The 22,890-nt window shown below is 41.8% G+C and overlaps 2 protein-coding genes across 8 annotated transcripts in view; one reads left to right on the top strand and one right to left on the bottom strand.

Annotated features, from left to right (window-relative positions):
- Positions 1–14,418, bottom strand: part of ZNF182 (zinc finger protein 182) — a 30,071-nt gene extending 15,653 nt beyond the window's left edge. For 2 of the 7 annotated variants that reach the window (XM_019417562.2, XM_019417568.2), the window contains exons 1-3: positions 14,210–14,418; positions 13,786–13,873; positions 12,857–12,915 (exon numbers count right to left, since the gene is read on the bottom strand). In XM_019417562.2, coding sequence (XP_019273107.1) covers positions 12,857–12,871 — 15 coding nt within the window. In that variant the 5' untranslated portion in view covers positions 12,872–12,915; positions 13,786–13,873; positions 14,210–14,418. Of the gene's footprint in view, positions 1–12,856; positions 12,916–13,765; positions 13,970–14,209 lie in introns of all 7 variants that reach the window. The other 5 variants (XM_019417563.2, XM_019417564.2, XM_019417566.2 and 2 more) reach the window with 5 other exon arrangements.
- A 5,590-nt stretch (positions 14,419–20,008) lies between these two features.
- Positions 20,009–22,650, top strand: LOC109248169 (sperm acrosome-associated protein 5-like). The gene is made up of 4 exons (XM_019417610.2): positions 20,009–20,215; positions 20,637–20,795; positions 22,265–22,343; positions 22,447–22,650. The coding sequence occupies exons 1-4, from the start codon at positions 20,071–20,073 to the stop codon at positions 22,544–22,546; spliced, it is 483 nt and encodes a 160-aa protein (XP_019273155.1). The 5' UTR covers positions 20,009–20,070; the 3' UTR covers positions 22,547–22,650.
- The last annotated feature ends 240 nt before the right edge of the window (positions 22,651–22,890 follow it).

Here is a 22,890-nt window from a genome sequence, read left to right as displayed (position 1 = left end):
TGGACTACGTGTTAGATCACAAAACAAGTCAATAAATTTAACAAGACTGAAATCATATCAAGCATCTTTTCCACAACTGTATGAAACTAAAAATCAATTACAAGAAACAACTGGAAAAACACAAACATGGAGACTAAACAACATGCTATTAACCAATGAATGAATCAAAAAGAAATCAAAAGATAACATGAGACAAATGAAAATGGAAACACAATGTTCCAAAATCTTTGGGACACAGCAAAAGCAGTTCTGAGAGAAGTTCATAGCAATACAGGTCTACCTCAGGAAACAAGAAAAACATCAAATAAACAATCTGTCTTAACACTTAAGGAAATAAAGAAAGAACAAAGCCCAAAGTTAGTATTAGAAAGGAAAGAATAAAGATCAGAATGGAAATAAATGAAATAGACACTAAAAAAAAAAATAGAAGGATGAATGAAAGTAAGAGATGGTTCTTTGAAAAGGTAAACAAAATGAACAAACTTTTAGCCAGACTCAAGAAAAGAGAGCCCAAATAATAAAATCAGAAACAAATGAGAAATTAAAACTGATACCACAGAAATACAAAGGAAAAGAGAACACAATAAAGTTATATACTACCAATTAGACAACCTAGAAAAAATGGACAAATTCCTAGAAACATATAATCTTCTAAGACTAAATCATGAAGAAATAGAAAATCTCAGTAGACCAATTATTAACAATGAAATTGAATCAGTAATCAAAAACTCCCAATAAACAAAAGTCCAGGTCAAGTTGGCTTCCTCAAATTATTCCAACTCTTGAAGAGGAAGGAACATTTTCAAACTCACTTTACAAGGCCAGCATTACCCTGATACCAAAACCAAAGACACTACAAAAAAATTACAGGCCAATATCCCTGCTGAACATAGATGCAAAAGTCCTCAACTAAATATTAGCAAACCGAATTCAATGTCAATAATAACATGTAAAGGATCACACCCCATGACCAAGTGGGATTCATTCCAGGCATACAAGAATGGTTCAACATCCAAAAATCAATGAGATACACCAAAAAAAACATGTGACAAATTTCAACATCCATTTATGATAAAAACCCCCAACAAAGTGGATATGCAGAGAAGGTATCTCAACACAATAAAGGCTATATATGACAAGCCCACACCTAATTTCATACTCAACAGTGAAAAGCTGAAAGCCTTTACTCTAAGATCAGAAACAACCCAAGGATGTCTACTCACCACTTTTATTCAAAAGAATACTGGAAGGCCTAGCCACAGTAATCAACACAGAAAAAAAAAGAAATAAAAGGCATCTAAATAGGAAGAAGTAAAACTGTCACTATTTGCAAATGACATGCTATTACATTAAAAACCCTAAAGACACCACCAAATAACTACTCAAATAAATTCAGTAAAGTTGTAGGACACAAAATTAATAATCAGAAATCTGTTGTGTTTCTATACACTAAAAACAAACTATCAGAAAGCCATATTAAGAAAACCAGATTTACAAGTACATCAAAAGGAACAAAATACCTAGGAATAAACAAGGTAAGGCCATGGCCAGAGATTTAAGCAAAACAGATATAAGTAACATGCCTGATGGATAATTTAAAGAACAATCAGATGGGGGTGCCTGGGCGGCTTGGTTGGTTAGGCGTCTGACTTCAGCTCAGGTCATGATCTCACGGTCTGTGAGTTTGAGCCCTGCGTCAGGCTCTGTGCTGACAGCTCAGAGCCTGGAGCCTGTTTCAGATTCTGTGTCTCCCTCTCTCTCTGCCCCTCTCCTGTTCATGCTCTGTCTCTCTCTGTCTCAAAAATAAATAAATGTTAAAAAAAAAAAAAAAGAACAATCATATGGATACTCACTGGGCTTGAGAAAAAAATAGAAGACATCAGTGAGATGCTTACCAAAGAGATAAAAGAGTGAAAAACAAATCAATCAGAGATGAAGAATGCAATAAATGAGATCAGAAACACACCTGGTGCAATGAACAGCAGGTTAGAAGAAACAGAAAAACAAATTAGTGACCGAGAGGATAAACTAATGGAAAATAATAGAGCTGAAGAAAAGAAAGAGAAGAATTATGCAACACGAGAAATAGACTTAGGGATCTCGGTGACTCCATCAAACATAACATTCGTATTATAGGAGTCCCAGAAGAGGAAGAAAGAGAAAAGGGGGCAGAAAACTTATTTGAAGAAATAAGAGCCGAAAACTTCCCTAACCTGGGGAAGGAAACAGACATCCAGATCCACAAGGAACAGAGATCTCCGATCAAAATCAACAAAGGTGGGCCAACAGCAAGACATATTGTAATTAAATGTGCAAAATATAGTGATGAAGAAAAAATCTTAAAAGCGGCAAGACAAAGTCTTAAGGGGTGCCTGGCTGGCTCAGTCAGTACAGCATGTGACTCTTGATCTTGGGGTTGTGGGTTTGAGCCCCAGGTTGGGTGTAGAGATTAGTCAAGAAATAAAATCATAAAAAAATAGTCCTTAACTTATAAGGGAAGACCCATAAGGCTACCTGCAGATTTATCAACAGAAACTTGGCAAGCCAGGAGGGAGTGGCATAATATATTCAAATTGCTGAATGGAAAAATCTGTTGCCAAGAATACTCTATCCAGCAAGGCTATCCTTCAGAATAGAGAGAAAAATAATTTCCTGAACAAACAAAAACTAAAGGAGCATGTGACCACTAAACCAGCCCTGCAAGAAATATTAAGGGGGAGTCTTTGAGTGGAAAGGAGAGACAAAAGTGACAGTACAGGGGTGCCTTGGTGGCTCAGTTAATCATTCGACTTTTTAATGTTTTTATTTATGTTTTAGAAAGACAAAGCGTGAGCGGGGGAGGGGCAGAGACAGAGGGAGACACAGAATCCAAAGGAGGCTCCAGGCTCTGAGCTGTCAGCACAGAACCTGACATGGGGCTCAAACTCACGAACCATGAGATCATGACCTGAGCCGAAGTTGGCCGCTTAACTGACTGAGCCACCCAGGCGCCCCAATCATCCGACTCTTGATTTCAGCTCAGGTCATGCATGATCTTGCAGTTCCTGAGATTGAGCCCCATGTCAGGCTCTGCGCTGACAGCACAGAGCCTGCTTTAGTTTCTCTCTCTCCCTCTCTGTCTCCCCCTTCCCGGTGCATGTGCTCACTTTCTCTCAAAATAAATTAAAAAAAAAAAACTTAAAAGGGGTGCCTGGGTGGCTCAGTCAGTTAAGTGTCCAACTTCGGCTCAGGTCATGATCTCACTGTTCATGAGTTTGAGCGCCACATCTGGCTCTGTGCTGACGGCTCAGAGCCCGGAGCCTGCTTCAGATTCTGTGTCTTCCTCTCTCTTTGCCCCTTGCCCGCTCACGCTTGGACTCTCTCTCAAAAATAAACAAACATTAACAAAATTAAATAAACAAAAAAATTCAAAAGTGACGGTATAAAGGCAGGAAATACAAAAGCAGTAAAAAATATTTCTGCATATTTCTGCAAAATCAGATCATTTCTGTAAAAATCAGTGAAGGAACTCAGACAAAAAAAGGATATAAAATATAACATACCTAAAATGTGGGGAGGAGAAAAGAATGGGTTCAAACTGGAATGACCATCAATATACATTGCTATTTGCAGAAGATGTTATACACAAACCTAATGGTGACCATCTATCAAAAACCACTAATAACCATGAAAAGAATAAAAAGAAATCCAAATATATCACTAAAAGACAATGAGCAAAATGGGGGGGCTGGGTGCCTCAGTTGGTTAAGCATCCAACTTCAGCTCAGGTCAGGATCTCACGGCTCATGAGTTCGAGCCCTGCTTTGGGCTCTGTGCTGACAGCTCAGAGCCTGGAGCCCACTTCAGATTCTCTATCTCTCTCTCTGCCCCTCCCCTCCTCACACTCTGTCTCTCTCTCCTTCAAAATAAATAAACATTAAAAAAAAATTTTAAAGAAAATTAGCAAAACATGAGAGAAAGACAAGAAAGGACCAGAGAAAATCTCCAGAAACAACCACAAAACAAGCAATACAAATAAAATACGTATCTACCAATAATTACTCTGAATGTAAATGGACCAGAAGGGAGTGGCATGATATATTCACAGTGCTGAATGGGAAAAATCTGCAGCCAAGAATATACTCTATCCAGCAAAGCTATCATTCAGAACAGAAGGCGAGATAAAGAGTTTTCCAGACAAACAAATATTAAAGAGTTTGTGACCAGTAAACATGCCCTGCAAGAAATACTAAAGGAGACACTTTGAGTGGCATGGAAAGGCCAAAAGTGACAAAGACCAGAAAGGAACAGAGAAAATCTCCAGAAATGATGACAAAACAAGAAATAAAATGGCAACAAATACATATCTATTAATAATTGCTCTGAATGTAAATGGACTAAAAACTCCAATCACAAAAATAGGGTGTCAGAATGGATTAAAAAACAAGACCACCTATATGTTGCCTACAAGAGACTCATTTTATTTTTCACTTTTTGAAGATTTTATTTTCTCAGTAATCTCTACATCCAATGTGGGGCTTTAACTCACAACCCCAAGATCAAGAGTCACATGCTCTACCCACTGAGCCATCCAGGCACCCAATACAAGAGACTCATTTTATTTATTTTTTTAATCTTATTTTTGAGAGACAGAAAGACAGAGTGCAAGCAGGGGAGGAACAGAGGGAGAGGGAGACACAGAATCTGAAGCAGGCTCCAGGCTCTGAGCTGTCAGCACAAAGCCCAACATGGGGCTCAAACTCATGAACCGCGAGATCATGACCTGAGCCAAAGTTGGATGCTTAACCAACTGCTTACAGGAATTAATTGATAATAATACAAAATAGTAGGGAACTTTACCATCCCACTTACATCAAGGGACAGATCATCTAAATGGAAAATAAATAAGGAAACAATGGCTTTGAATGACACACTGGACCAGATGGACTTAATGGATATACTCAGAACATACTATTCTAAAACAGCAGAATACACATTACTTTCAAGGGCACATGGGACATTCTCCAGAATAGATCACATATTAGGTCACAACACAGACCTCAACAAATACAAAAAGACTGAAATCATACCATTCATACTATGTGGTTCTCTGAACCACAACACCATGAAACTTGAAGTTAACCACAAGAAAAAATCTGGAAAGACCATAAATATATGGAGGTTAAACAATATGCTACCAAACAACGAATGGGTCAACAAGAAAATCAAAGAAAAAATTAAAAAATACATAAAACAAATGAAAATTAAAACACACTTCTCCAAAGCCTTTGGGATGCAGCAAAAGCTGTCCTAAGAAGAAAGTATGCAGAAATACAGGCCTACCTCAAGAAGCAAGAAAACTCTCAAATAAACAACCTACCCTTACACATAAAGGAGCTAGAAAAAGAACAAATGAAGCCTATCACCAGCAGAGGGAAGGAAATAATAGAGATTAGAACAGAAATAAATGATACAGAAACTTAAAAAATAATAGAACAGGGGAACCTGGGCAACTCAGTCAGTTAAGCATCCAACATTGGCTCAGGTCGTGATCTCAGTTTGTGAGTTCAAGCCCTGAGTTGGTCTCTGTGCTAACAGCTCAAAGCCTAGAGCCCGCTTCAGATGCTGTCTCCCTCTCTCTGCCCCTCCCCTGCTCACACTGTCTCTCTCTCCTTCAAAAATAAATAAACATTAAAAAAAATTTATCCAAGGGATACAGGTATGCTGTTTTGAAGGGGCACATGCACCCCAATGTTTATAGCAGCACTATCAACAATAGCCAAAGTATGGAAAGAGCCCAAATGTCCACTGATGGATGAATGGATAAAGAAGATGTGGTGTATATATATACAATGGAGTATCACTCGGCAATCAAAAAGAATGAAATCTTGCCATTTGCAACTACGTGGATGGAAATGAAGGGTATTATGCTGAGTGAAATTAGCCAGAGAAAGATAAAAATCATATAACTTCACTCATATGAGGACTTTAAGAGACAAAACAGATGAACACAAGGGAAGGGAAACAAAAATAATATAAAAACAGGGAGGGGGACAAAACAGAAGAGACTCATAAATATGAACAAACTGAGGGTTACTGGAGGGGTTGTGTGAGGGAGGATGGGCTAAATGGGTAAAGGGGAACTAAGGAATCTACAGCTGAAATCAGTGTTGTAGTATATGCTAACTAATTTGGATATAAATTTTAAAAAATAAATAATTAAATTTAAAAAAAAAGAACAAATCACTGAAACCAGGAACTATTTCTTTGAAAAAAATTAATAAAATTGATAAACCTCTAGCCAGACTTATCAAAAAGAAAACAGAAAGGACACAAATAAATAAAATCACAAATGAGAGACAACACAGAACAACCAACATCACAGAAATACAAGTAATTATAAGAGAGTACTATGAAAAACTATATGCCAACTAACTGGACATCCTGGAAGAAACAGATAAATTCCTACAAACATATAAGCTACCAAAACCAAAACAGGAAGAAATAGAAAACTTGAACAGACTGATAACCAGCAAACAAACTGAATCAGTAATCAAAAAACTCCCAACAAACAAAAGTCCAGGGCCAGACAGCTTCATAGGCTAATTCTACCAAATATTTAGAGGCTTTTTAAAAAATTGCCTAATTAAAGCTTATTTATTTATTTATTTATTTGGAGAAATGGAGAGAGAGTGAGTGAGAGAAAGCACAAGTGGCGGAGGGACAGAGAGCAAGGGGGAGAGAGAGAATCCCAAGCAGGCTCCACATTATCAGTGTGCAGCCACACACAGGGCTTGAACTCATGAACCATGAGATCATGACCTGAGCCAAAATCAAGAGTAAGATGCTTAAGTGACTGAGCCACCCAGGCTCCCCTATTTCTACCAAACATTTAAAGAAGTGTTTATACCTATTCTTCTCAAACTATTCCAAAAAACAGAAAAGGAAGGAAACTTCCAAATTCATCCTATGAAGCCAGCATTACCCTGACACCAAAACCAGATAAGACACCACTAAAAAAGAACTACAGGCCAGGGGCACCTGGGTGGTTCAGTCGGTTAAGGATCTTACTGCGGCTCAGGTCATGATCTCACAGTTTGTGAGTTCAAGCCTTGCATCGGGTTCTGTGCTGACAGCTCAGAGCCTGGAGCCTGCTTCAGATTCTGTGTCTCCCTCTCTCTCCCCCGCCCCTGCTCATTCTCCCTCTCTCTCTCAAAAATAAATAAACATAAAGAAAAAAATGTAAAAATAAAATGAAATAAAAAATAAAAATAAATAAAAAAGAGTACAGGCCAACATTCCTGATGAACATGGAGGCAAAAATTATCAATAAAATACTACAAAACCAAATCTAAAAATACATGAAAAATATCATTCACCACAATTAAGTGGAATTTATTCCTGAGTTGCAATATTTGCAAATCAATCTACATGTTACAGCACATTAAGAAAAGAAAGGTTAAGGGGCATCTGGGTGGCTCAGTTGGTTAAGTGTCTGACTTCATCTCAGGTCATGATCTTGCAGTTCGTGGGTTTGGGCCCCACGTCTGGCTCTGTGATGACGGCTTGGAGTCTGGAGCCTGCTTTGGATTCTGTGTCTCCCTCTCTCTCTGCCCCTCCCCCAACTCATGCTCTGTCTCTCAAAAATAAATAAATGTTAAACATTTTTTAAAGAAAAGAAAAGAAAGGTTAAGAACCATATGATCATTTCAATAGATGCAGAAAGAGCATTTGACAAAATAGAACATCCATTCATGATGAAAACTCTCAGGAAAGTAGGTTTAGAGGGAACATACCTCAACATTATAAAGGCCATATATGAAAACCCCAAAGCTAACATCATACTCAATGGGGAAAGACTGAGACCTTTTCCTCTACAGTCAGGAACAAGACAGGGATGTCCACTCTCACCACTTTTATTCAACACAGTACTGGAAGTCCTAGCCACAGTAATCAGACAACAAAAAGAAATAAAAGGCATCCAAATCAGCAAGGAAGAAGTAAAATGTTCACTGTTTGCAGATGACAATATACCATACATAGAAAACCCAAAAGACTCCACCAAAAAATTGCTGGAACTGATAAGCAAGTTTAGTAAAGTTGCAGGATATAAAATCAACATACAGAAATCTGTTGCATTTATATATTCCAATAATGAAGCAGAACAGAAATTGAGCAATCAGTCCCATGTACAACTGCACCAAAAACAATAAGATATTTAGGAATAAAAACCTAACCAAAGAGGTGAAAATATCTGTACTCTGAAAACTATAAAACACTGATAAACTAAAGATGACACAAAGAAATGGAAAGACAATCTGTACTCACAGATTGGAAGAACAAATATTGTTAAAATGTCTATTATCCAAAGGACAATCTACATGTTTAATGCAATCTGTATCAAAATACTAACGGCATTTTTCACAGAGCTAGAACAAACAATCCTAACATTTGTATGAAACCACAAAAGCCCCTAAACAGCCAAAGCAACCTTGAAAAAGAAAAGCAAAGCTGGAGGCATCACAATTCCAGACTTCAAGTTATATTACAAAGTGATCAAAACTGTGTGGTACTGGCACAAAAACAGACACACAGATCAATAGAACAGAATAGAACCCACAACTATATGGTCAATTAATCCTGGAGAAAGCAGGAAAGAATATCCAATAGGAAAAATAGTACCTCTTCAACAAATGGTGTTGGGAAAACTGGACAGCAATATGCAGAGGAATGACACCGGACCATTTTCTTACACCATACACAAAAATAAATTCAAAATGGATAAAAGACCAACTATAAGACCTGAAACCATATAAATCCTGGAAGTGAACACAGGCAGTAACTTCTCTGACATCTGCCACAGCAACTTCTTGCTAGATATGTCTCTGTGCCCAGGGAACAAAAGCAAAAATAAGCCCCTGGGACTATACCAATATAAAAAGCTTCTGCACAGCAAAGAAAACAATCAACAAAACTAAGAGGCAACCTAGAGAATGGAAGAAGATATTTGCAAATGACATATCCAATAAAGGGTTATTGTCCAAAACATATAAAGAACTTATAAAACTCAACATCCAAAAACCAAATAATCCAATTAAAAATGGGCAGAAGAAATGAATCGACATTTTTCCAAAGAAGACATCCAGATGGCAGACACATGAAAAGAGGCTCAACATCACTCCTCAAATCAAAACTACAATGAGGTTTCACCTCACACCTGCCATTATGGCTAAAATCAACAACACACGAAACAACAGGTGTTAGGCAGGAAGTGGAGAGAGGGGAACCCTCTTGCACTATTGGTGGGAATGCAAACAGGTGCAGCCACTTTGGAAAACAGCTATGGAGGCTCCTCAAAAGTTAAAAATAAAACTACCCTATGATCCAGCAATCGCACTATTAGGTATTTACGCAAAGAATACAAAAATACTAATTCAAAAGGAAACATGCACCCTGATGTTTATAGCAGCATTACCTGCAAAAGCCAAATGATGGAAGCAGCTCAAGTGTCCACCAACTGATTAATAGAAAATGTGGTGTATACAATGGAGTACTACGTGGCAATGAGAAAGAATGAAATATGGCCCTTTGTAGCAACATGGATGGAACTGGAGAGTGTGATGCTAAGTGAAATAAGCCATACAGAGAAAGACAGATACCATATGGTTTCACTCTTATGAGGATCCTGAGAAACTTAACAGAAACCCATGGGGGAGGGGAAGGAAAAAAAAAAAAAAAAGAGGTTAGAGTGGGAGAGAGCCAAAGCATAAGAGACTGTTAAAAACTGAGAACAAACTGAGGGTTGATGGGTGGTGGGAGGGAGGGGAGGGTGGGTGATGGGTATTGAGGAGGGCACCTTTTGGGATGAGCACTGGGTGTTATATGGAAACCAATTTGACAATAAACTTCATAAAAAATAAATAAATAAATAAATAAATAAATAAATAAATAAATACTTTAAAAAAAGAAAAAAGAAAATGTGGTGTATACATATACAATGGAATTTTACCCAGCCATTTAAAAGAATGAAATCTTGCCATTTGCAACGACATGGATGGAGCTAGAGTATTATGCTAAGTGAAGTAAGTCAGAGAAAGACAAATACCATATGAATTCACTTATGTGGAATTTAAAACACAAAACAAACAAGCAAAGGGGAAAAAGAGAGAGTCAAGTCAAGAAACAGACTCTGAACTATTGAGAACTGATGGTTACCAGATGGGAGGTGGGTGGAGGGACGGGTTAAACAGGTGATGGAGATTAAGGAGGGTACTGGTTGGGATGAGCACAGGGTGTTGTATAGAAGTGTTGAAATACTATATTGTATACATGAAACTAACATTACACTGTATGTTAACTAACTGGAATTTGAATAAAAACTTTAAAAAAGTGTGGTACTGGCAGAGGGTTAGATCTATAAATCAACAGAACAGAGTCCAGAAACAGATCCACAAACACAGCCCATTTATTTATGACAAAACTGCAAACGCAATTCAAAAGAGAAAAATTATACTTTCAACAAATGGGGTTAGAACAAATGGAATTCCATATGCAAAATAATGACCCTCAACTTAATCCTTACACCTTATATAAAATTTAACACAAAAGAGATCACAGATCTAAATGGAAAACCAATAACTATGAAACTTATAGAAGAAACAGGAAAAAATCTTCATGACTTAGGATCCAACAAAGAATTATTTTTTAATGTTTATTTATTTATTTTGAGACAGACAGAGAGAGCAAGAAGGGGAGGGGCAGAGAGAGAATCCCAAGCAGGCTCTGCACTGTCAGCGCAGAACCCAATGCAGGGCTTGAAGCCACAAACCCTGAGATCATGACCGGAGCCAAAATCAAGAGTCAGATGCTCAACCCAATGAGACACCCAGGCACCCCAGACCCAGCAAAGAATTCTTAAACGTGATGTTGAAATAACCGTGCGTGAAGGAAATAATTCATATATTGGCCATTTTCAAAATTAAAAATTCTTGCTCTGTGAATAACACTAAGCAAATGAAAAGACGTGGCTTGAAGAAATATAGACAAAATATTTACAAACGTATCTGACAAAGGACTTGTGTCTGACAAAGGACTTGTAAACAATATACATAAATAACTCTCCCCAATTTCAAGAGCGAGAAAACAATCCAATTTTAAAATGGGCAGATGACTTGATTGAACACTTCGCCAAAGAAGATATACAAAAAGTAAAGAAACATAGAGGTCTTAAACATCATCAGCTATTAGTGAAACACAAATTAAAGGCATGATGAAACAATAACTATACTACTAGAATGACTAAAATTAAAAATACTAACAATACCAGGGCGCCTGGATGGCTCAGTTGGCTACGTGTCCAACCCTTGATTTCAGCTCAGGTCACGATCAGCCTGCTTGGGATTCTCTCTCTCCCTCTCTATGCCCCTCCCTTGCTCACGCTCATGCTCTCTCAAAATAAATAAATAAACATTAAAAAATACTGACAATACCAAGTGCTGGCAAAAATGTGAAGCAACTGGAATTCTTATACATTGCTGGTGAAAATGAAAAATGATTCAACTATTCTGGAGAACAATTTGGCAGATTCTTAAAACGTTAAGCATACAGTTACCATAAGACCCAGAAATCCAATATTTATTCTAGAGAAATGAAAACATATGTGCACACAAAAACCTGTGTATGAATATTAAAGTGGCTTTACTCGTAATTGCCAAAACTGGAAATAATCCAAATGATTTTCAACAGGAGAATGGATAAATAAGCTACGGTACATCTATACCATGGAATACCACCCAGCAATAAAAAAGGAAAGAACTGACAAGTTGTCTGAATCTCCAGGGAATTATGATGAGTAAAAATTTCCTCCGACTTAGGCTCAGGTCATGATATCACAGTTTGTGGGTTCAAGCCCCGCATCAGACTCTGTGCTGACAGCTCGGAGCCTGGAGCCTGCTTCAGATTCTGTGTCTTCTCTCTCTGCCCCTCCACTACTCACTCTTTCTCTCTCTCTCTCAAAAATAAACATTTAAAATTTTTTTAAAATTTTTTAAGTGAAAGAAAAACATTGGTTGGCTGTGAGCACCTGTAGGACTTTGTCTCTTGGCTAAATGAGAATCCAAAGTCTGACCGATAAAATTACTTCAGAAAAACGATCTCAAGAAAAGCAAGTTCCCTGACATATTTCATTCCCAAAGGATACTCTGACACCATGTCTCCAGCTCAGTGAGAAATGCTGTAAGAAATATCTGCAGGAGGGGCGCCTGGGTGGCTCAGTCGGTTAAGCATCCAACTTCAGCTCAGGTCATGATCCACTGCTTATGGGTTTGAGCCCTGTGTCAGGCTCTGTGCTGACAGCTCGGAGCCTGGAGCCTGCTTCAGATTCTGTCTCTGTCTCTCTGCCCCTCCCCTGCTCGCACTCTCTCTCTAATATAAATAAAAAATAAACATTAAAAAATTAAAAAAAAAGAAATATCTGTAGGAAACCAGCGACTGCATTTATCACTAGGCTGTGGTTGAAGACAATTCCACCAACCACATGAAGACTCAGAAAAGAAATGCCTTGGAAGGCAAACACAGGAAACCTTTACTTCCCTGAGAACTCAGTGCACTCTCTCCTGAGGAGTAAGGTGAACCAGGTTCCTGGTTACGTTTCCCTCTGGCTGCCAGAAGCTCAAAGAGAAATCTGTAAGTCAATGTTAGTATCTGTCACACCCTAATGTCTACATTCTAACTTGGCCTTGCTGTCTCTCATTTTCCCTGATCCTAATGCTTATTTACAAATAATTTCCTATTAGGTCAGAGATTCCTAAGTCGCTCATCACGTCCATGGTTTAAAAAAAAAAAAAAAAAGGGGGGGGGGAAGAAACAGCATACTTACCTGGGGTTTGGCCATTTCCTGCTTTTCTTGGGAAAAGGCAGAGATGTGTGAAAGCTGAGCTGGAAGAATGGAAAAGTGTACAGCATATGAGAGAACCCATAAGGTTTATATGCCCAGAATTATCTGCCTAGAAATTCCCCTCACACTAGCGGGGCATGAGGCCATTCTGTGGAAGTTTGGGCAACCATGTAGTTTTCAACAACCACCTGTGTATTCTTGACTCTCTTCCTTACATGAGCATCTAACACAAAAGGGTTTTTTTTCTATATATACTTGTGTACTGACCCAGAAATTGTAATTCTAGGCATTCTACCTAATGAAATAATGTATTCTAATGCATCACAACTTCTCTGTAAGTACCTTCACCTCAGCACTGACTTTCTGAATGCCGAAGTTAATCCTGTGACTCATAATAAGCGATCAGTAAGGAAATACAAGGAGTGAAATGTTACAGACCTATTAAAAATGTTGTATGGAACTGTATGCTTTAGTATTTGTATATTTCTCTGTACGTATATCTAAATTAAGTTTTTTTAAATGTTAGAGAATAAATTTTTAAGCTGAATCACAGTAAACTTCTAAATGAAAATAAGGTAGGTTATAAAATTGCAGGAACCCATTTCAAACTGTTAAAAGTTTAAAAACGCATACCCCGAATACCCACTAAAAACTTGCTAAGAATGGACCGGACATTTAAATGCAGGGGGATAAAAATCAATTCCTTTTGATTTTCTTTTCTTCTATTTTTAATTAATCTGTAATTCAAATGTGTTAGTATTTATCATACACCAAGTAAAATGAACTTTTAAAAACTATGACGTTTTAAAGCCCCATGATCCCCCCAGACCCCGCGACACCAGGCCTCGCCCACCCCAACCCCCATGCCCCGAAGTGAATCCACTCAGGTACCTCTTCCTTCTCCTCCTCACCTCACTGGGGCCGGCTTGCCCAGGAGCCAGAAGGAAGCCTTCGGGTGCAGATTCACTTCGGCTGGAGCATTCACACCAGGCCCCTACGCTGGGGTGTGGGCGAGGGGAGAGGGGAGAGGAAAAGGTGGGGCGCGCCTAAGGAGGCGCCTGATGAGGAGTGCGTAAGAACCCTTAGCGCAAGTCACTGTGCCGGAAAACGTGTTAAAGTCAACGTTTAATAAGCCCCATTCAACCCTGACTAGTCCCGTAACTTTGTCCACCATCATGCCCCAGAGACCTTCATTCAGTCTCCCATCACCCCACAACTCCCCGCATCAATGATCCTCCCAAATCCCCCTTCCTTCGTTCCTCCAGAACTCCCCATCACTTGGCCCATCACCCCTAGCACTCGCCCTCTCAACCCATCCCCCCTCCTCTTTCTCACCCTCTCGACAATAGATTTTCTGCTCACTACAGAGCAGACCATTAGAAGAACTGGCCCTGAGCAACACTTCCGCTTCGGGACCGACACGGGCTCCGCAGCCTACAGGGCTGCAGCAGGCTGGTGTGCGCACGCTCAGCGGGGTCTTTGAGCCCGCGTCAGCCAATAGTCACCACCAGGCCCCCTCCCGCCGGCGGGACGCGAAAGAGATGGGGCTGGGGCGCGTGCGCCTGCGTCTGCGCCTGCGCCTCGCCTGCGCCTGAGCCTGCGCCTGCGCCTGCGCGAAGAGAAGATGGCTGCGCCCGCGCGGCTGCTTTGAGGTGGCCGTGTCCACCGTGTCTCTTCACCTCGCTGGCTGCCATCACCTATGGAGCAGATGTTTATTTTGTTCTGCAGAGGCCGTCATTCCTGAGATTTCAAAAACCATTTTCCTTATGGCGACGAGGGGAATTGCCCAATTAAGAAAAATTCTGGCAGGCAGGAATTTGGTGTCTTGAACCCGAAGGGCAGCATCGGGTTTACAGGTGTAATTGAACACGAAGACGGGATGCGTGGCAGCATTGCCCAGCGTGCACAAAGGCTGGGAGGTAAGGAAAGGTCACACTGACTCCATCCAGTGGCTAGAGCTGGGGGTTTGAAGGACAGTATACAAACAAACTAAAGATAAAAAACGGCCACCTAGAACACACCCACCCCGGGGTGTAAGGAATGTGTTAAGTAGTGACTGACGAAAGGATGCTTTCTTTGGATGGGCAGGATCGAACTCCTTTCGTTGGAGGTGACAGATACGCTGACCAAAAGGAGCCGGCCACACGAATAGCTGAAGCAAAGAGCTTTCTGGTGGAGGGCACGGCAGTTCCAAAAGCCCGGAAGTGAAACCTAAATTGGTGTGTTAGAGGAACGGAAACCGTGGCAGCTTGTTGGGAGTGTAGGAGGTATGAGGGTGGGAGAGGTGGGTGGGGCCAGATGCTGTAGGGCCTCCTCTGGCAGGAACAGAGCTCATGCTTCATTCTAGACATAATGGGAAGCCATAAGAAGGGAAAGATTTTTAAAAGACCCCTCAGAAGTAATCAAGAATTCTTGTTGATCGTGAGTCTTGCACCGCTAGAACATGAGCTTCACAGGGATGTGCTTAAGCACCTCCTGAATGACACATAGTATTCTAGACGTTGGGAATATAGCAAGGGAAGAAGACAGAACTAACCAAACAAACATTTATGGAGACAGTCTGGTTTCAAACACCCACCTACCAGCTTTGTAACCTAGGGCAGAACTCCTCTGTGCTGTTTCCTTATCTATAAAATGGGGACAATGACAAATGAATTGATACTTATCAAGGGTTTAGAACAAGACTTGGCACATAGTAAGTACTGCATGTTTTATTATTATTTAAATAAAAATAGAAATGTATATGCATAAAGGTTTTTTTAATAAGAAGGAAAAAATGGGGCACCTGGGAGGCTCAGTCGGTTAAGCCTCCGACTTCAGCTCAGGTCATGATCTCACAGTCCGTGGGTTCGAGCCCCACCTCGGGCTCTGTGCTGACGGCTCGGAGCCTGGAGCTTGCTTCGGATTCTGTGTCTCCCTCTCTGCCCCTCCCCTGCTCATGCTCTGTCTCTGTCTCAAAAATAAATAAAAACATAAAAAAAATAAGAAGGAAAAAATTAAAAGATAATCTACAGGCTACTTTGGAGAACAGGCCACAGAGGCAAGGGCAAAAGCAGGAAAAACACTGTGGCTCCTGCCAACAAGCCCAGCAAGTGATAATGGGACTCAGACCTAGCTCAGTATCTCCTGAGTGCCACACACTGTGTGAAGCATATGACGTGACCTGCCTCAGATAGTTCCCACCATCTGTGAACACTCCCATGGCCCCCACTTGTCAGATGAGGAAACTGAGTCCCAGAGAGACTCAGTAACTTGCCCAAGGTCACAGAGTTTCCCAGGGTTGGATTCTTAACTTCTACCCAATAATATTTTTTCTTTTGTTTATTCAATATCCCCCAGAACTTTTGGAAAGTATCTGAGGGTCCTCATCCCAGAACCATTAAAACTAACCAAGGAACATTTTTACCAGAAATATAGGTGGAGCAGAGTGCTTGGGTGGTTCAGTAAGTTAAGTATCTGACTCTTGATTTTGGCTCAAGTCATGATCTCACGGGTTTGTGAGTTTGAACCCTGCATCAGGCTCTGTGCTGATGGTGCGGAGCCTGCTTGGGATATTCTCTCTCTCTCTCTCTCTCTCTCTCTCTCTCTCTCTCTCTCAAAATAAAATAAACTTAAAAAAATGTAGGGGGGGAGGGTGCCTGGGTGGCTCAGTCAGTTGAGCATCTGACTCTTGATTTCGTCTCGGGTCATGATCTCTCAGTTCGTGAGATGGAGCCCCCAGTCGGGCTCTGCTCTGACAGCGCAGAGCCTGCTTGAGATTCTCTCCCTCTCTGCTCCTCCCTCCATCTCAAAATAAATAAATAAGCACTAAAAAAAAAAAGGGAATATAGATGGAGCTCCCTAGCAGACAAAGAGAAAAAACAGAGGAGTAACTCCTATCTCTTGCTCCCTGAAGGATCAGCACTTATCAGGTACAAACATGTCAGCTCTCTAAATGCATTAGAAGGTGGGAAGTTGGAAGGGCTGGACCTGTAGGTCCCATCCCATCCCAACCTAGCCTCTTCCATCTTAGAAGCCCCATTCCCCACCACCTTGTACACACGCACCCCTGTGTTTAGGGAGAATCCTTTGGGTTGGTGGGTATTGGGGTACAGTGATTGCCAGCTCCAGAAATGTCCCTAAGGCAGTGATACAGCCCCTCAAAACTGTTTCAGAGTTCATAGTGCACATCCATAAGCTATGTGAGACCAGCTTTTCTGCGCTGAAGAGCTCAGACTCCCACTCTTTCCTGAGCATCCTCTGCCATCAGTCCCTGCAGATGCAACCTCCTCATACAGTGGTCTAAGCAGCAGGTAGCAAGGTGAAAGGGTGTGGAAAGCTAACAGGAGCTGGTCCCACCACAGAGTCTGTACAATGTGATGCTCCCACCCACAGGCCCCCCACCTCACCAGTTAGACATCATTACAATTGCTCTCAATACACATTTTATCAAGGGGTGCCTGGTTGGCTCAGTTGGTAGCAGGTGACTCTTGGTCCCAGGGTCATGAGTTCAAGCCCCACATTGGGTGTAGGGCTTACCTTTAAAAAAAACATTTCATCGGGGCGCCTGGGTGGCTCAGTCGGTTGAACATCCGACTTCAGCTCAGGTCATGATCTCACTGTTTGTGAGTTTGAGCCCCGCGTTGGGATCTGTGCTGACAGCGCGGAGCCTGGAGCCTGCTTCAGATTCTGTGTCTCCCTCTCTCTGCCCCTTCCCCGCTCATGCTCTGTCTCTCTTTGTCTCTCAAAAATGAATACACATTTAAAAAAATGAAAAAATTTTCATCAAAACTATGGAAGTGTGGCTAATTGTGAGCAACCATTTTGGACCATAAGGTGGCAAATGAGTTTGTCAGAGAAACAGCACAGGAGCCAGTTTTCTGGTGATCTTGAAGCTGCCATGCTAGCTCTGAACTACCTGAGGGGAAGAGGAATCCCCTTCCATCCTTTTGAAGCCACTGGTATTTGTAGTATATACCATCACTGGTAATATGAATCCTGAACAATAGATCAGTCTTTTCTGTCTTGGCCAATCTGAGTGTCATTAAATGGGAGACCTATGGGACTGGTTGGGGGTGGGGGTGGATAATGGTGAATGAAGGACAAATTGGGAGTGAATGGTAGCAAGGAGAGACAAAGGGTGATAGGAGGGAAGTGAACGAGTAGAGTGGAGTGAAAAGTGGGCAGAGTGGAGCAGCATGAGGAAATGACTATGCATTAGATTTTGAATTAATTTGAGATTATGGATGAGACTGAGTAAATGATGGGAAAATGAGGCATGGTCTAAGGTGACAGAAAGTGAAAGTGGAAGCAGACTGAGTGCAGCAATTCAAGGCAGTGAATGTGAATGGAGTTGATAAAGCAGTAGAGTGCAAGTTGTTTTGAGTACTAAGGATCAAAGTGTGAATAAATGATGGTTTATGGAGCACGTAAGAGTGAGAGAGGTGGATTCAGGAGGAGAGTGGGAGTGAATGGAGGTAACGTGAGGCATAGAAGGAAGAATGGAGAGCACGAGGGACAGAATAAGAGGGACTGAAGATGTATATGTGGTAGAATGTGAATATATGAATCAGGTAGATTTGAGTGGTGACACTATGAGGGAGAAGGGGAATGGCTAGAGGTGAATGAGGGGCAGACTGGGACTAGGTAGGGGTGATTTGGGGCTCCAGGAATGTCCAGGGATCCCAGTTTCAATCAGCCCAGGTGAATGAGCTGATGCATGTGCATGAATGGAGCTAATGTTGGGCAGAATGAGAGGGAATAGAAGCAAAAAACAGAAGATGAGTAACTGTGGTTATTATAAGCCAAAGAGAAAGATGAAGGTCACATGGCCCCAAGTGAATGAAGTCGGGGGGCGATGGATGAATGGGGCCCAGTATTAGCAAAAAGTGGTGAATTCAAAGGCAGAGTGTGACTGAATGAAGGTACTATGGGGCAGAATGGAAACAACTAGCCATGAAATCATGAGCCAAACAGGAGTGATAAGTGGGAATGGGGTTACATTGGAAATGAGTTTAAATGAATGAGAGGCAGAGTAAGAGTCAATGGAGTCAATGAAGAGAAAATGAGGAATGGGGGTGACCAAGCACAGAATGAGTATATATGGGTAATTTGAGCTAGTGTTTGGGAGTATTACAGGGCAGAGTTCCAGGAAACGGGGGTAACAAGGGAATAGTATTTGAGAGAATAGAGGTGAAGAAGGGGCAGAGAGTGAATGAGAGAAAGAATGAGGCCCAGAGTCAATTAACAAAGCTGAAGGATGGGCCATGTGAGAATGAATGGGTGTCATTTCATGCACTGTCAAGAAGTGGAGGAGAAAGTAGAAAATGAGAGCCTGAGAGTGAATTGAGGTGAAGGAATATGATGTGAGAGAACTGAGGTAATATAAGGAGAAGGTTAAGAAATTGTGATAATATGAGGCATAGTGTGAATGAATGTAAGTGGATGAGAGACAGTATAAGTGAATGGGGCAATAAAAGAACAAGAATGGAGGTGGAAAATTAGTAGAGTGTGCATATATATGTAATGTGTCATGTGTAATACATAATGCAGGGCAGAGTGTGATTGAATGGGGGTAATGTGGGACAGATTCCAGTAAATTAGGATGGAACAATGCATAAAAGTAAAGGAGGAGCCAAGAATGGGTAAATGGAGGTAATGAGGGTCAGAAGATGAGGGCATGGTGGCCATATTGCGCAGAGCATGAGAAATCGAGGTGGTAGTAGACACGATGTAGTGAACAGAGCTGACTGCTGAGCGGAGTAGGAGGAATGGAGGCGATGAGGGGCAGAGTGAGTGGATATGGAGGTAATCAAGTGGTACAGCATGATTAATGACAGCAGAGTGTAACAGTGTTAAGGAATGTGGGGGGATGTAGGCTGATAGTGAGTCCCAGTGCCTGAGTCCTATCTGTCCTTTGTGTCACCAGTTCCTCTCTTCCTGCGTCTCTTTGTGACATCTCAGGGTTTCTCCCTGTTTTTGTCTCCTCCCATCTTTATGCATATGTCAGTATCTTTCTCTTTTCTTGTGTGTATGTCTCTAACAGAAATGGCACTGGGAAAGGTGGTGAGGTGTCTAACCCTCTGGCTTCTCTGTTCCAGAATCTATTGCATAGCCATTTGCTCATACAGCCCAGAGTTCCAGAATGCCCTTATTTCTGGACATAGCAGGGTGAGTCTGGAGCAAAGAGTTGGCCAGGAGGGCCTGTGGGTGTTATAATGAAGGGTTTTGTTACTGTGAAGGTCACCTTAGCCATGCTTATGGCTGCTATTGTGGATGCCAAGATCTATGAACGCTGTGAACTGGCACTGAAGCTGGAGAGGGCAGGCCTCAACAGCTTCAAGGGCTACACCGTTGGAGACTGTGAGACCCCAGCTGCCCCAAGTCCCACCTACACCCCGAGCTGCCCACCACATTCAGACCCAGTCCCCCCTTTGTCATTTATCACCTCCCCAGCCCAGGGCATGATCCTCTCGGTCACCCCATGACTGACTGTGATGGCTGGTTTAACTTACTCTAATGTCATTACTATCATTGCCTTCACAACAATCATCCTCATCTCCACCATCAATACCATCACTACCATCAAAGTCATCACACATACTATCACCACTGCCATCACTGATATCTCACCAGAATCACCAACATCAAAACCACCACACCAAACCAAGATCCTCACTCCCACAACTGAGATGACAATGATCACTGTCCCCTCTCCCTCATTCTACCATCCCCTATTTCCAGGACCCATGCCTACCTGATACCTATTCCTTATTTGACCCAGGGATGTGCATGGCACACTATGAGAGTGGTTTTGACACTTCCTTCGTGGACCACAATCCTGACGGCAGCAGTGAATACGGCATTTTCCAGCTGAACTCTGCCTGGTGGTGTGACAATGGGATTACACCCACCCAGAACCTCTGTCACATGGATTGTCATGGTAAGGCAGCACTGGGGACACCCTGAAGCCCTGCCTGCCCCACTGCCCAACACACCAGAATTCAAGGCTGTTAAACCATGATCTCTAGTAACAAGCAGAAAAATGACAGGGAAAGGAGCAGAGTTGCCTGGGCTGTTAAAAGACACCATCCTGTATCCTTACCAACTACATTTAGATGTTGTCCAGGTCAGGAGGGCTCAGAACTCGTATACCTCACCCAGAATGGAGGCTGCAGTTTTCTGTGACTCAGGAGATAGGAAACGTAGCTCCATGCAGAATGGAGGGGGAGATGTTCCTGATTTGTGGATGAGGTTGTTCAGGCCCTGGGGGAAGAAGCAAATATCTGGCTGTAGGAACATAAATAAGTTACCTTCATGCAGAAAGGAGAGAACTTTCCAGACAAGAGTGTGGTGTTATTGAGGACAAAATTTAATAGCAATAGTTGTTCAGGGTTGGCCAAAATGGTGCTTGAGGTCATCCAAGACAGTCCAAAATGGAGACTGAGGTTACTGAGGGCCAGACCAAATGGAGGTTGAGGCAGCCCAAGTCCTGCTACAGTAACATGTGAGGTAACCCCAACAGGATTGGCCAGCTTGAAGGTTGAGGTTGTCTAACACTGGCCACCATAGAGGTTGACGTTATCTAGGACAGGGTAACATGAATAGTAAGGCTTTTCAAGACTAGCTAAAATAAAGGTTAAGGTTCACTTTGAGTCAACATGGAAGTTGAAGTAGTCCAGGATCAGCTATAATGGAAGTTGAGGTCCTAGACTGGTTAACATGGAAGTTGGAATTATTTATAACCAGTCAAAATAGCAATTGAGGCTGTTCAGGACTGGTTAACACTGTGGTTGAGATCATTAACCTGTCAGAATGGCAGTAAAGGTCACCCTGGTTGAGCAGTTGAGAACATCTGGACCATGATGGCTGAGGTTGAATGGAACTAGTCAACATGGAGATTGAGGTCATTTGTAACTAGTCAAATGGGAGTTGAGGTTATCCAGGATCTGACAACATAGTGTTTGAAATCACCAAAATTGACCAAGCTTGCAGTTTAGTAGCTTTCCAACCAGCCAAGATGGTGGTTAAGGTGATGTCAGACCAGCTGCCATTGCAGTTGAGATCATCCATAACCACACATAATTACAGCTGAAGTCATCCAGACCTGGCCAACAAGGAGTTTGAGGTCATTAGGACCAGCCAGTATGGTGGCTGAGGATATTCATAACCAGTCAATATGACAGTCAAGTTCATCCAGGATCAGTCAACATGAGTTAAGGTTCTACAGAAACAGCCAACATAGTAGTTGAGGTCATTCATAACCAGCTGACAAGTGAATCAAGGACAGTGAGAATCAGCCAATGTAGTGATTGAAGTTATTCAAGCTCCCTGGGCCCACCATACACTGTCACCCTGTCCCCAGTGCACCAGATCACTATATCCCTCTCTTCTTCCCCTCCTCCCTACCAGACCTGCTCAACCGCCATCTTCTAGATGATATCTTGTGTGCCAGGCAGGTGGTGTCCTCACAGAATGGTATGACTGCTTGGTAAGTTCATGGAGGTGTCTTGGACCCTGGGGAGCTGGGATAATGGCACTGCCACCGCACAAGCCTGTCCACTTCATCCTCCCTCCCTCTCTTCATTTCCCAGGGATTCTTGGATCCGGCACTGCTACGGGCATGATTTATCTGAATGGCTCAAGGGATGTAATATGCATGCAAAACATGACTCAAAGAAAATTAATTCATGACTCATTCCAAGAGATAGAAATTTTATTTTCTCCTTTCTTTCTTCTGTGGATTTAATAGTGCTATCTAGATTTAATAGTGCTATCTATAAACAACATAAGAGGCCTCGGATGCCCAGCTCTTCATTTTCCCAATGGAGGTGTCCCCATTTAATCACTTCCTCCAGATCACTTGAGGTGAAGGTAATAGCATAGCTTCTCCTGGGTTCAAATACCATCTTTACCACTTACTAGCTGTGTTGCCTTGCGCAAGGCATTTAATTTCTCTGTGCCTCAGTTTCCTCGTGTGCAAAATGAGGATGATAATGGTAGTAACTATTTCATGGGATTATTGGGAGCATTAAGTG

This window comes from Panthera pardus, unplaced genomic scaffold (genome assembly GCF_024362965.1).
Source record: "Panthera pardus isolate Hobbes unplaced genomic scaffold, ASM2436296v1 HiC_scaffold_27, whole genome shotgun sequence".
NCBI classification, from domain to species: domain Eukaryota; kingdom Metazoa; phylum Chordata; class Mammalia; order Carnivora; family Felidae; genus Panthera; species Panthera pardus.
This window is presented reverse-complemented; position numbering and strand designations above follow the sequence as displayed.

Coding starts and splice junctions, on each gene's coding strand:
- LOC109248169 (XM_019417610.2), top strand. CDS start 20,071: ATGAAGGGTTTTGTTACTGTGAAGGTCACCTTAGCCATGCTTATGGCT. Junction 20,796..22,264: donor CTGTCACATGGATTGTCATG/GTAAGGCAGCAC, acceptor CCTCCCTACCAG/ACCTGCTCAACCGCCATCTT. Junction 22,344..22,446: donor CAGAATGGTATGACTGCTTG/GTAAGTTCATGG, acceptor TTCATTTCCCAG/GGATTCTTGGATCCGGCACT.